We start from the raw sequence: 13,843 nt of genomic DNA on the forward strand, positions 1-13,843 counted from the left end.
CCAAAATTAGATGGCCAAATCTCCCCAACTCCCCATTTAAGTACTTGGCAAAAAATAAAAGTTTCTTCTTAATCCAAGAATTGTTTATTTATTTAATAATCCCGAAGATTGAAGAAATTACAAGAATGGCCCAACTGATAAGATAAAAACGGCTCCTTTCAATTCAAAACTCCTCCTTTCAGGTTCAGGTTCAGGTTCAGGTTCAGAATAATGTCGTCGTCTCTCTCAAAATCACAACCCCTGCTGCATCCTTCACATCACATGGCGGATCTCTACTCCTCAAAACCACCATCGTCTTCCTCACGGCTATTCTTACTCATCACCTTTCTACCTCTTTCCTTGGCCTGCTTCGCCTTCCTCCTTCAATGGCGAGGTGGAATCAACGATTCAGTTACGCAGTGGTTTGAAGATAACTACAAATTCCCAGGTATGGTCACCGTCTTCGAGGAACGAACCTTTCCCTCTGATTCGAGCTGCGTTTCTCTTCTGGGTCAGAGCCGTACACAGTCGTTTCCTTATCTCCGAGATTGGAAGCTTCCTCACAAGCCAGATCTTAAACCTAAGGTTAGACCTCTTCAATCCAAACTTGATGGGTTTTGATAAATGCTTAGACTTGATTTATTTTGAAATGCTAAGACTTGATTCATTTGATGATGAAAAAAATCGGATTTTTATTGGGTGGTTGTGTAGATATGTATAACGACGAGTACTTCTGCTGGATTAGAGCAGACACTGCCATGGATATTTTATCACAAGGTCATTGGAGTTTCAAACTTTTATCTCTTCGTTGAAGGCACTGCTGCTTCCCCAAATGTGTCTCGAGTTTTGGAGACCATACCTGTGAGAGCTTATATCTGTTCATGAATCCTGATTTTGTCTTTTATGTTTTCCTTCTAATTCCCAGTGACATTATTATTTGTTTTCAGGGTGTACATGTTATATATAGGACAAGAGAATTAGAAGAAGAGCAAGCTAAAAGGTATTATTCTTGTGTCTTGTTTTGTCCTTAAGTTATGGATGTAGAGCTATCTTATCTAGGTAAAGAAAATGGATAATTTTAAGGAACCACCTTGGGTTATATATACAGAGCCTAGACATATTGGTGATTGATTGGTTTGCTCGTGTTTCGCTTCTTTGCATCTTGATATATCAAAAGTGAAATGGTTGTTGTAGGTAGAGGTGTTATTTCATATCATTCATTTGAAGTTCCATCACATTTTTGTTGGTTTTACAGCCGGATTTGGAATGAGACTTGGTTGGCCAAGTTTTTCTACAAACCGTGTAATTACGAATTATTCGTGAAACAAAACTTGAATATGGAAATGGGCATCACTATGGCAAGGGTACTTGTTACGTTTGACTTCTTCACTCAGTCAGTCAGTCACTAGAAAAAAATGATAGAATAGCCAACTTTTTCACATTCTCTCTCCTTTTGCTTGGTACATTAGGATGCTGGTATGGAGTGGATACTGCATCTTGACACTGATGAGCTTGTACATCCTTCTGGAACCCGTGAATATTCCTTGAGAAATTTGCTCCGAGATGTCCCTGCAGAGGTGGATGAAGTTCTCTTTGCAAATTACGTGAGTTAAAGAGTCTTTCAAGACATAAGAATTGAAGTTTTTTATATTTCTTCGGTTTGATTAATTTGGATAACTCGCAAATGTTCTTGTTTCAGGAGAGCAGTGTTGAGCGAGATGATATCAAGGAACCTTTCACTGAGGTACACAACATTATCATATCGAGCTTCCTATATATCTTGAGATGTATGTTCCTATGACTATTATCTTTAACATATCCCAAAGTGTTTTTTTTTTGTGGTTTAACTTGTAGGTATCAATGTTCAAGAAGAATTTTAAACATCTTCCTAGAGATGTTTACTACGGAAATTATAAAAAGGCAACTCGTGGCAATCCAAACTATTTTCTAACGTATGCAAATGGGAAATCTGCTGCTCGGATTCAAGATCATCTTCGTCCCAATGGTGCTCATCGATGGAACAACTACAAGAAGAACCCAAAGTATGTTCTTGTCCTCTCCTCACTTGGCTTAAACATAGACATCCCTTCTCTTGCTTTAGTAATCTGACATTGATCCCATATTTTGTTGTGTGACAGCGTCATGGAACTAGAAGAAGCTTCGATTTTGCATTACACTTACTCAAAATTTTCAGATCTTACTTCAAGACGTGATCGATGTGGCTGCAAACCAACAAAAGAAGATGTCAAGAGATGTTTCATGCTAGAGTTTGACAGAGCTGTGAGCTTGGGATTTGATATATTTTTAGTTGATTGTGTGTAGTCCTTGTTCTTCACATATTTCTATTTCTCCTTTTTCTATCTGCAGGCATTCATCATTGCTTCAACTTCAACTTCAGAGGAAATGCTCCAATGGTACAGAGAAAGAGTTGTATGGACTGACGAGAATATGATCCTAAAACTTCTTAGGAAGGGGATTCTGACTCGTATTTATACACCAATGGTCAGTTAGTTACACAATACAAAATCCAAAACATTACATGACCCTCTTAAGTTCCTTTGATCCCAAAAAAAAAGCTTTTCCATCTTTTTACAGGTTATAATCCAAGAGCTAAAAGAAGCCGGTGTATTCAGCTCAGTGGTTACTTCAGCTCACAACTCTTCAACCTCAGGCATTACTAAGAAATCACCTCAAGCAAATACTAGAAGACTGTTGGAGTTTGATCTTGATGGTGGTGACTCTCAAGCAGCCTCAGCCATACCACCGCAATCATCTCCAAGCTTGGAAACCATCAAAAATGTTCAATTTTGACTTTCTTGAAGATGTTGTTTACAAAGTTGATGTAGGATTAATACAAAAGATACATTAGAGCAGAATTTGTGGATCACATTGGTCATTTATACATATATATATATATATACATTCTATGTATAAAGTTTGTTTTTTTTTTTTTTTTTCTCTTCTGTGTCTGAGTCATGATGTTAGTAGTGAGTGACCAAAGAGTTAACAAAGAGAGTGGACGCGTGGATGTACGCGCGCGCGAGTGAAATTGGGGAATCGCGTTTGTGAAAAGACGCTATTTCTTTGGCGGTTCTTTTCTTTCCCCTTCCTCTCTCTCTCTCTCTCTCGGTTGGGTTGTGTGCCCTTAATTCGATGAACAAGGTTCTTCTTCAGTTAGGTTTCCAGAGCTCCGTCGTCAATTTCGCCAAGTACGGTTCTGTCTAAATCTGTTAATTAATGTTTCGACTTGTTGTATGCTGAATTATCACCTCTTGTTTCAAATTTCGTTTTTTTTTTCTTTCTGGGTTGTTGTTTATCTTCTGAATTATTTGCTGTGTGAAAATTTCGTGATTGATGGTGATTCTAGGTTTCTGGTGGTGCCTCTTAGGAGTTTAAGAGTTGGTTCTTCTATCGTTGGTGTTAGAGTAGGAACAGTAAGTTTCAACAAGAGGCTTATGTCAAATGCTACTGCGGTTAAATCTATACCTTTTTCTATCAACAACAACAACAGCAACAGAAAGGACCTCAAGATAGTTGCAGCAGTTACTGATCAGATGGTTGGTGCTAAGTTTGGGGATTCAGTATTAGATAATTTGGAATTTTTTAATAAGTATTATTTTCTTTTTTGTTTTTCTTGTTGGTTTTTGATGCCTAGGGAAGTGATAGTGATAGAGATGATATGGGAACTCTTCAAGGTGATAAAAAGGAAATTGAGGCGATGACAGTTCAAGAACTTAGAGCCACATTGAGGCAAGTTTTTTATATACTGCTTTTTTTTTTTTTTCATATTGTTGCTGTGGACATGCAAATTCTTGTTCTTTGATGTGAAATGTTTGTGTGTTTGTGTTACAATGGTTTTCGAATATAGGAAACTTGGCCTACCTGTGAAAGGGCGCAAACAAGAACTTATCTCAACGTTACGACTTCACATGGACAGCAATTTACCGGGTATGTTACTGCAACATCAAGAATACACACGTTTCTGTTTCACGCGTGGAATAGCAAAAATGGCACATACTTGTTTGCATTCTAGTGGTCGTGTACGCTCGTTCCATTAAAAATTAGAATGATAAACTGATTGCTCCTCAAAACTGCTATATAGCTTCTGATTATTCTACATTTTCTCTCGTAGTAAAAAACCAAGTCCTTGATAGTTTATCAATTTCAGGAGAAATTTCTGGTTCAGAACAAAAGGAAACTACTACTTCTACTCGTTCAGCAAGTGTCACGATCAAAAGAAAGATCAGAAACAGGGAAGAGCCTGCTGAAGATGACCGCATTAACTCTGAAGCTTATGGCATTGAAAACGGAGAGAAGAGAGTAAAACAGTCTACTGAGAAAATTTTGAAAGCTAAAGTTTCTTCGAAAGCCATCTCCAAAGAACGCCAATCATTGACGAAAACAGGTTTGTCGTGTGTTAAACTAAACACATTCTATGTAATAAATACGGGCATCTACGTAGAGTATTATAAACCATTGCGTGTGCTAATCTTCCTAGGTAAGCAGCAATTTCAGTCAAAAGAAGAAGCCTCATCAACTCTCTCTAGTGAAGTTCTGAAAACCGAAGAAATTATATCATCCCCGAGTCAGAGTGAACCGTGGACTGTACTTGCTCATAAGAAGCCTCAGAAGGACTGGAAAGCTTATAACCCAAAGACAATGAGCCCTCCCTCTCTACCAGAGGGAACCAAGCATGTGAAGGTTATGACTTGGAATGTTAATGGATTGAGAGCATTGTTGAAATTAGAGAGCTTCTCTGCTCTGCAGCTTGCCCAAAGAGAAAACTTTGATGTCTTGTGCTTGCAGGAGACTAAACTCCAGGTCATAATTTTAGGCCCTTCTTAAGTTGTTTCTGCTCTATATTTTCAAACATAACCAAGTTCGATATATCTTGTACTGAAGATATCGATCAATGTTATGACAGATGAAGGATGTTGAGGATATTAAGAAAACTCTTATTGATGGCTATGATCATAGTTTTTGGTCCTGTAGCATCTCAAAACTTGGTTACTCTGGAACTGCAATAATCTCACGGGTAACAGAAGAATGTGCTTATATGTTAGTTAATGCCCATTTGATCTGATATGTTAAGTTACATTGTGTTTTAATCAGTTTGGTCTTTTGACAGATAAAACCACTCTCAGTTAGATATGGTACCGATCTATCTGGATCAGATCATGACATGGAAGGACGCATTGTGACTGCTGAATTTGACTCCTTCTACTTAATTAATACTTATGTCCCTAATTCCGGAGATGGCTTAAAAAGACTGGTACTCCTCATATTTACTGGTTTCTATGGTTGACAGATTATTCGTTTTCTTTTAATTTTAACGAATGGATCCTGTGGGTTTTCAAGTCATACAGGATCGAAGAATGGGATCGAACCCTCAGCAATTACATCAAAGTATGATACTTTCTAGTGGAATTTCTTTATTTTTTTGTATGTGTTACACAAGCTTAATGAACCTTTTGCATTTACAGGAGCTGGAGAAGTCTAAGCCTGTGATCTTGACGGGTGATCTAAATTGTGCTCATGAGGAAATAGACATCTTCAATCCCGCGGTAACTAACTTGGATTCTTCTTTTCTCTCTTGTTTCGTGGAAGACCAATATATCTCGTTTTTCATGCTTTTCCACCAAATCTTTTATTAAGGGGAACATAAGAAGTGCTGGTTTTACAATAGAAGAAAGGCAATCCTTTGGTGCAAACTTCTTAGACAAGGGCTTGGTAGATACCTTTAGAAAGCAACATCCTGGAGTAGTTGGTTACACGTATTGGGGTTATCGCCATGGTGGCCGTAAAACAAACAAAGGTATTTAAGTTTGTTTGATATACATATTCAGATATAATATTTGTGGTTGTTAAACTGGTGAAATGGTGTGAAATCAGGATGGAGACTGGACTACTTCTTGGTGTCGGATTCGATCGCAGCAAATGTCCATGATTCTTACATCCTCCCTGATATTAATGGGAGTGATCATTGCCCCATAGGCCTAACTCTCAAGCTCTGATCTATCTAGAGCTGCACCACTCCTAGTTTTTTTTTTGGGGCTAAAGTTGTAATGGCCTTTAGGGAGAGAATCACATGTTTTGTTTGACAGAGAACTATGGTTATGTGAATCATGAATAATTTAAATATCAGTAAACAAACCCCAAACAATCAGAGTTTTGTCGAATTTGTTGGTATGGTTTACTTTCATTGCCCTCACTGCATTTTGTGTTCACTTAATGGTTTGCTTATGCATTTTGTGTTCACTTAATGGTTTGCTTATGCATTTTGTGTTCACTGCTTCAAGTAAAAAACGATGTTATGTGACGAAATCACATTTTATAAAAACATAAAAACTAAAATACTTAGTAGAGGTCAAGAAGAACAAGGGAGTTTGATACAGAGCACTACAATGATCGAGAGAAAAGTTTGGTTTTGAGTACAAGTCAGAAACAGAAAAGCTAAATGCTTAGTAGATGTGGTCTAGTAGGAACAAGCGTTGCAACATACTCCTCCATGTTTTCAAGGTAATCTAAACTTGTGCGCAAACTAGTTTCAACCGTTCTCATAGTTTTCTCCTCCAAGTTGTATTCGCATAGTTTTATTTCACTTTTACGTGTCCTCACCTTTACAAGCAACAGTCCCGCCTGGTTTATCACAGCTCCTAGCCAAAACGAACCAGCATGCAAACGCGTTGACCTCTCCACATCGGATGCCGTCAGCCTCAAGATCGTGCTCCAAGATTTGATTCGACCATTGTCTTCCTTCTCATGCTCCGCACACCAAACAACCATATCACCACCGTAGCAGTTCTCCACTGCACATAGACTTCCTTTCAACACCTTTAAATGAAAAAAATTTCCACCAGGACCAGAGCAGTAGTTGAATGTCTCTGACACTAGACTAAAGGACAAGATATTTTCGCCGTTTTCAATGGTAGTAGATTCATGTGTATGGAACGACCAGAAGATATTTTCGCCGTTATCAACGGTAGCAGATTCACGAGGATGGAACGACCAGAAGATATTTTCACCCACCAGGATTCCCTCAGGGTTCACACGGCTCAAGCCAATAGATTTCCTCCATGGGAAATCAATCATCTTAGACACACTGGACTTAAGTGTCAACACTTGTGCTAAGGAGATAGTGAGCGGTATCAGAACGATTTTGTGATCGTGAGTTGAGTGGTCGTAACCAAAACCAATCATACTCTGCTGATGCTTGATTCTTCCTACTTTTCTTAATTCTCTCAAAACAGGGTTCCAAACAGCTAAAGAATTGTCTTGAAGCAGCAGGCAAAAGAGTCCATCGCAATGACCGATGACTCTATATATGAAAAGCAAACTTTTCTCTCGATCATTGTACAGTTCAGGCTCTTGTAATACCGTCTTTAGCTTGCGACCTTCATAAGTGCATATGCGCGGTGTTTCCCGTGGCCAACAAACCACCAATAGAAATATCGTACTTTTTTTTTTTTTTTTTTTTGTTAAAAAAATATCGTACTTGGGGCATGATTTTTGTGCTTTATGATGAACCTCTCTTCTCGGAACAACGAACGCCAGCTTTTGCAGACACATCTAAACCTTAGCAAGTCCTTAACCGGAACCCTAGCAAGTATCTCAACGACTATGTCAAAAGCAAGTTCCGTCATCCTCAAGACCTAAACAGTAAAACAAACGATAGAGATATAGAGACAAAACAGATCAGTAGGCACTTTCAAAACTAGAGATCCTTCTATAACACGCCTTTTAAAACACCACGGAGAGAGCTGATTCTAATCACTGATGATTTCTCTGCTTCGCTGCTTATATGACCAAACCCTTGGTTAAGTCCATCTATGTTTATAAGGATGGGATGAGAATATTCAGCTGTATAGGGTTTACGTTTATCCCAAATTCCCAATTCTAGATAGATATGGATCGTTTGTATTAAGCATATGTTACTTTTTTTGTCATTCTCGATCAATTTATAATAAACTAAACTAGATTAGTACCGTGCTCTAACACATGTCGAAATTTCTTTTATTTATATTATAATTTTAGAATAAAATATAAGTTATATGATTGTTTTTAAAAGTTTTTTTTAGATAAAACATTATGCAATAAAATCATATGCTAAATATGATAGCTTTAAAAAAACATCTCTTTTGTAAGTTTTATATTGTTAATTTTGTAGTTTTATGTATGAGATATGATTATATTTGTTGTTTGTTTTTATTTTAATTTTTGAACATGTTTGGTGAAAGTGTTTTAATATGACTCGTGCTTAAGTAAGATTTTATTTTTAACTGCAAAATAAGATCCTGACAATCACAATTAAGTGTGATAAATTGCCAATATTTTATTTCTTTTTATCATAACAATATATATTTTGTAACAATACATGGAATACTAAAGATTTTATTTTGGAAATTGTATAAATCATTGGAATATTCTCTTTCGTAAGATTCTTTGGGATATTCTTAAGTGTATATTGACCAATTAATCTATAACTTTTTTTTTGTAACCAACCTATATTTAATCTATAAACTAGTGTATATTGTAACCAACTTATAAAAATTTTATATAGTCAACAGAAAAAATTGTGTACTCCCAGTTTTATTATATAGGAGATTGCAATATCCTTTTTCTATTTTTTTTTGCTTGATATTTTTATTTATATTTCTTTTAAAAAAATTTAGGCTATAGAGATCAAATAAAAGCATCAACATACATGTTTTCTAACAAATACACTCAAGATCAACACAATTGTACTTCTCTCCATGTGTGTTATGCCATGCATAAAAATGGGAATTCACAGATACTCATCACAAGTCATTGCTTTTATGTTTTGATCAAATCTTACATAGCTGCGACGGAGGAAGTGATGATGGGCTGAGAAGAAGACTTGGTGTTGCTAATGCCATTGCAGACGTTAAAGCCGTACCAAACAGAGTTAGGCAAGAAAAGGTTGTAGTAGAAAGTGACAGATCTGATGGATGAGCCGTAGATTTTAACGTTCTCTGGTTTCCAGCCGTCGGATCCTTGCCTGAGGAGGTAGATATAACAGACGTCGCGCATACACGGTCCCGATATCTTGTATGTGTCTGACGAACACTTTTCAAAAGTCCTCGAGTGTGGATCGTCTAGTCTCTTCACATACACCTGATCCAACAAAGTTTTTTTTTTATTTTTTAAACCAAAATATTAATCCTTCTCGCCAATTGTAATCAAATAAACAAGAGAATTTAACATGTTAAAACCTCTTGAATATGCTGTATGCATCATCGTAACTACAAGTCAATACTAAGATATGATTTTTATAAATGTTTGAAATATTATATTTTATTAATTTTGTAGAACTATTTATTTATAATTATATCGAAGTATTAATTTATCGAAATTAGGAAAGATGAGATTGGTCAAACCTAAGCCATGTTTCTTGGATCTCAAAATCCAGATGTTATCAGCTGGCAAAAACCAAAAATACAAAGCTATTCTAAAAACAGGTTGTCGTGTAAAAAACTCCAGAAAAAAACATTTCAATCTTCAAATATCGAATTTGATTGATTACGGATTAATTTGTTATTGAAGCAATCCAATAAATGAATATAAACAGAGTAACGAAGTTTTTAAAAAAAAAAAAACAGAACAAAAACTGACCTCGTTGCGGTAGACATCACCAAAAGCAATACTGATCTTGTCTCTAGTGTAAGACACCGATGAACAGCTTGTTTTGATGATCACCGTGTACGAACACACACCCGCATTCTGAAAAATTATTCGATCGCAAAATATTTATTAAAAAGAACAAAAAAATGAATCAAATCAGAGTTGTTTCAGCAGTTCATGGATCACACAAATCTTGCAATGATTAAATATCGAAAAAATGGTATCTACCTCTAGCTTTGGTTTAGGGAGAAACGAATCAATCGGACGAGGTTTTGTGGTGATGAATGATCTCGCAGAGGAAGGAGACGCAAAAGAGCATAAAACAACAACAAGAAACAAAGAAATCGCTAATCTGACCATCTCTCTTTTTTTTTTTTTTTTTTTTTTTTTTGTATGTGTGTGAGTTGAAAAAATCTCGGATGGAACAAAATGGTCAGATCTTTAGTTAGTGGATTGGAACAAAAACTAGAGTATTGTTATCTAAGACCGACACGAGGATCACGCTCATATTAATAAATGGGAGAACGAAGTTGATATGCTTTGTATGCTTGTCACAATATCATTGGTTATCTTCTTTTTTGCCAACTAGAATTTAACTGTCTTTTCGTCATTCGAATTTACTTGTCTTTTATGCCTACTTTTGCGCTTTTTTACTCAAAATCATTATAAAAGGAAAACAGTAGTAATTGATAGAAAGGAATATAGCAAAACAAGATTATACTGGTAAAAATGGAACATGATCTTGTAAAATTATCTATAACCAATGAACTTTTTTGACTAGATTATTATTATTATTTTTTAAAAAGTCAATGTATCTTGGAAAAAAGGGAATTTTTTTGATTGACTTGTTGACCAAAATTAAAGAACATTAACCTTTATTATTATCATTTCACTAATTAATTTGAAGGAAAAAGTGTTAAAAATAGTACTGTATATAATGTGTAAAGGAGAGTGGTAAGTATTTCAATCAGCCTCCTGATGGTCCTTATAACTCTTGGTATGGTCACTATAGGATTCCTCTTCTTGACCCTTTTGCTATTGCTATCACCACTGAGCAGTCGTCTAGTGTGAAAATTGAAGAAATATCCGAGTCCTGTACTAATTCGAGTTCTGTTAATCTTCGTCCTATTCCGAAAGAAGTTGTTGACAAGATTCGTATGGTATTGAGTTTATATCCCAAAGGGACGCCTATTACAGAACTACGAGCTGAGCTGACTAAGAGCAACGTGGCTATTGATAAAGATTTCTATGGACACAAGAAGTTTTTTCTAATGTGTATGTAATGTGTAATAGATATCTATATATTTTTTGTTTGTCAAATTAAAGTATAGTACATATATATTTTACCATTCAAACAAATGCAATATTTTACACTTTTTCAAGACAAACAACACACTAAAAAAAAAAAGATCAAAAGACATTACGAAACATTCAATAATTAAAATTCTGAAGCATAGAGAATCATTATTTATTAGTATACTGTGTTTTTAATATTCAAACTAGTTCACCTTGGAACAAACTTTCCTGACCTCACCATCCACGTCTGTCTTTACATCAATGGAACTCATCTTAATCATAGCTTTACCAAACTCATAATCAAACCTAAACCCTAACAAACCTCTAAGACGACTTGCGTACTTCTTCACCACGGCGTTTGTCTCCGCGTCCGACCAAAGCCGTTGGTCTGACTCTAGAATAGCGTTGCCGTCGCGTAAGTTCTTGTAGAAACTTTCATCGAATTTTGAGGGGCTGCCGATATCAAGAGCAACACGTTTTGAACCGTCTCCATTGGGAGGACAAAGAGTCTTGAGCTGTGTAAGAAACGATGGGCTTATGGTTGGGTCGGAGTTTCCGGTCACAGTGAAGTTGTATAGACGGTAACGGAAGAAGAGACAGTCGGTTTGTCCTATTGTATGTGCACCTGTCCTCGTATAGGTTAGATATATATTTATTGAGATATGCTAACTACTTGGAAGGGAAAAGGTGAATATAATGGATCAGAGAAGAAACAAATCATGGCATGTTCAATATGCACAACTAAGTGTGATTAATTACTCTTTAAGATGGCCTAATCGCAAGGATGTCTCAAACTCTACTTATATTTCCTCTGAACGTATGTATATATAGAGTTTTAATATGAAAAAAAAAACCCAACTTAACAAGAAATTAAAAAATAATTATTTTTTTAAGCTAGCTTTAAATATCAAAAAAGATAAATGTAGATTGATAGACAGATAGATGAATAGATAGACATACCGAGTAGAGTAACGAGATCATGAGTATCCAATCCTTTATCTAGAAACTTTTGCTTTTGAATAGCAACAGAGTCAAATGGAGAAGGTAGATTCGATGCTTCCGATGCCAACGAGATTCTCCCGTCTTTACGACCCGTTGGTACTCGCCAGCTTGGTCCATCACTCTTGTTTCCCATACATATATGGAACTCAGGTGATATTAGTAATTGGAAAAATTACCATAGAAATTAAGTGCCCTAACTAGGTTTAGTAAACTTGCATACCAAGTCAACAGAGTCACGAGCTGCAAGTGCAAGTATATCTGCACATGAAACTACTCCTGGACACACAGACTCGAGCTGGGCTTTTGCATCATCGATTACTTCCAGCCCTCTTAGACCGAGATTTGCTAGAGCAGCTTGCTCTGCAGATTTCCCTTTGATCAACACCGAGCCATCACAACCCTAATATATAATATGTCATGTTTAAAGTCAACAATCAATTAACTTGCATATAATTGATACAAGGGAAGTCAAGATTAAATGAGAAAGAAAGGAATTGAAACCTGAACAAAACAGTCATGGAAATGAAGCCTAAGCAAGCCAGGGGAAATTGTGGGATCAGAATCAAAGTGAGACTGAACAGTGGATCTTACTATCGACTCAGCTTTCGGACATGAAGTTGAATAGTAACCATTTTTTAACGATTGGCTTCTCACTTCGTTTCCCAACACCAACACTAACACTATTATCATTACATAACAATACTTGACTCCCATTTTTCTTACTCTTTCTTTTTCTGTTTGATTAATTAGCATGCAATGATGTTCAAGACCCAACTTATAATTATATCCACTCTCACACACATACATATGCCTTTTTGTCTCAATGGAACCGTGTGGGGACACATAGTGCCTACTTCACTTTCCTATTATTTACGGGAATAGTTTTTTTTTATAATTGATTTATATTGGTATATACACTTGGTTGCCACTATGATGGATTAATGGGTGTGGATTTATAATACAGTTTTGATATAATTTTATTCGGAAAAAAACACATGCGCAATTTACGAGTTTCGTGCTAACTAGCTAGTGCTAACGCCCTTTCGAAATTTGTTTTAAACATGAATTTTTTTTATCTTATCAAAAGAAAAAAAAACTTAGGGTGGAAATGGTTGTATTAGGATGAACAAGTTGAAAAAATATGAGTTGAATAAAATTGGCTGAATAGCATTCATCCACTAAATAGTAGATGAAAAAGTTGAACAAATTTCCTTTATAATTTGTTCATAATTACAGCTTTTTTGGTTGAATGGGTTGAATAAGTTTTCCAACTAATGCATCTCAAATGGAAAAAAATTGGATGAATAATCATTCAACCTATTCAACCTATTAATTTAAGTCATCCATTTGCACAATTAATTTCTGAAGAAGAAAAAAACAGTTTAAAGAACAACAAAATACGTCCTTTCAAAAATAGTTATGATTCGTTTGCTTTACTAAAGCGTCTTTTGATCTCACCTCAAACTTTAGCAATCCATGAAATAAGCAAACGTGTTCACAGCTCAATTGAGATATAAGCCGTCACTATTTCCCTCCGTTCACATCAGCCTCTCTTGTAGTTCCTCTTGTTTAGTACAATTATTACACAACCTTCATGATGATAATAGCATGCATGCTATATAGTATTGATAGACTTTTTCCAAGTGTTTTATTATTTATATTACGGAAATTCATTTTATGGTGCTAATTTCCGTTAAATATATTTAGTAGTTCTGTAAGTAATTTAGTGGAGTTATTGATTTGAGATTTGAATAGAGTTTTAAAGACTGCAAATGTTACGTATAATCTATTGTTATTAGAATAATATTTTGTTAAACTCTGTTAAAGTTTAGTGTTATTAATTTGTGATTTGTATAAAGTCATTTAAAATCTTAACAAATTTGGGTTATTGGATTCAGACTTGTATAAAGTCATTAATTTTTTT

General features: G+C 35.6%; 5 protein-coding genes across 5 annotated transcripts; 2 read left to right on the forward strand and 3 right to left on the reverse strand.

Annotated features, from left to right (window-relative positions):
• Positions 1 to 178: 178 nt before the first annotated feature.
• Positions 179 to 2,931, forward strand: LOC104782632 (glycosyltransferase-like At2g41451). The gene is made up of 10 exons (XM_010507623.3): positions 179 to 564; positions 691 to 840; positions 927 to 979; positions 1,235 to 1,343; positions 1,449 to 1,583; positions 1,679 to 1,723; positions 1,834 to 2,021; positions 2,118 to 2,259; positions 2,347 to 2,481; positions 2,575 to 2,931. Exons 1-10 carry the CDS (start codon positions 211 to 213, stop codon positions 2,788 to 2,790), a joined length of 1,527 nt encoding a protein of 508 aa, XP_010505925.3. The 5' UTR covers positions 179 to 210; the 3' UTR covers positions 2,791 to 2,931.
• LOC104782633 (DNA-(apurinic or apyrimidinic site) endonuclease, chloroplastic) lies at positions 2,915 to 6,158 on the forward strand. The gene is made up of 12 exons (XM_010507624.3): positions 2,915 to 3,188; positions 3,347 to 3,536; positions 3,635 to 3,729; positions 3,848 to 3,927; positions 4,148 to 4,384; positions 4,478 to 4,800; positions 4,904 to 5,014; positions 5,108 to 5,251; positions 5,338 to 5,385; positions 5,463 to 5,543; positions 5,635 to 5,794; positions 5,872 to 6,158. Exons 1-12 carry the CDS (start codon positions 3,133 to 3,135, stop codon positions 5,991 to 5,993), a joined length of 1,647 nt encoding a protein of 548 aa, XP_010505926.3. The 5' UTR covers positions 2,915 to 3,132; the 3' UTR covers positions 5,994 to 6,158.
• A 193-nt stretch (positions 6,159 to 6,351) lies between these two features.
• On the reverse strand, positions 6,352 to 7,767 carry LOC104784339 (F-box/kelch-repeat protein At3g23880-like). Its single transcript, XM_087511774.1, has 2 exons — positions 7,473 to 7,767; positions 6,352 to 7,431 (listed from the first exon to the last, which is right to left on the reverse strand). Exons 1-2 carry the CDS (start codon positions 7,620 to 7,622, stop codon positions 6,433 to 6,435), a joined length of 1,149 nt encoding a protein of 382 aa, XP_087367900.1. The 5' UTR covers positions 7,623 to 7,767; the 3' UTR covers positions 6,352 to 6,432.
• Positions 7,768 to 8,594: 827 nt separating this feature from the next.
• On the reverse strand, positions 8,595 to 10,257 carry LOC104782635 (embryo-specific protein ATS3A). The gene is made up of 3 exons (XM_010507625.2): positions 9,850 to 10,257; positions 9,613 to 9,720; positions 8,595 to 9,114 (listed from the first exon to the last, which is right to left on the reverse strand). The coding sequence occupies exons 1-3, from the start codon at positions 9,979 to 9,981 to the stop codon at positions 8,812 to 8,814; spliced, it is 543 nt and encodes a 180-aa protein (XP_010505927.1). The 5' UTR covers positions 9,982 to 10,257; the 3' UTR covers positions 8,595 to 8,811.
• Positions 10,258 to 11,075: 818 nt separating this feature from the next.
• On the reverse strand, positions 11,076 to 13,635 carry LOC104782636 (peroxidase 25). The gene is made up of 4 exons (XM_010507626.3): positions 12,421 to 13,635; positions 12,140 to 12,319; positions 11,878 to 12,040; positions 11,076 to 11,542 (listed from the first exon to the last, which is right to left on the reverse strand). The coding sequence occupies exons 1-4, from the start codon at positions 12,724 to 12,726 to the stop codon at positions 11,121 to 11,123; spliced, it is 1,071 nt and encodes a 356-aa protein (XP_010505928.2). The 5' UTR covers positions 12,727 to 13,635; the 3' UTR covers positions 11,076 to 11,120.
• Between the last annotated feature and the right edge of the window lie 208 nt (positions 13,636 to 13,843).

The sequence above is a fragment of the Camelina sativa genome, chromosome 4 (genome assembly GCF_030686135.1).
Source record: "Camelina sativa cultivar CO46 ecotype springtype chromosome 4, ASM3068613v1".
Lineage (NCBI taxonomy): Eukaryota > Viridiplantae > Streptophyta > Magnoliopsida > Brassicales > Brassicaceae > Camelina > Camelina sativa.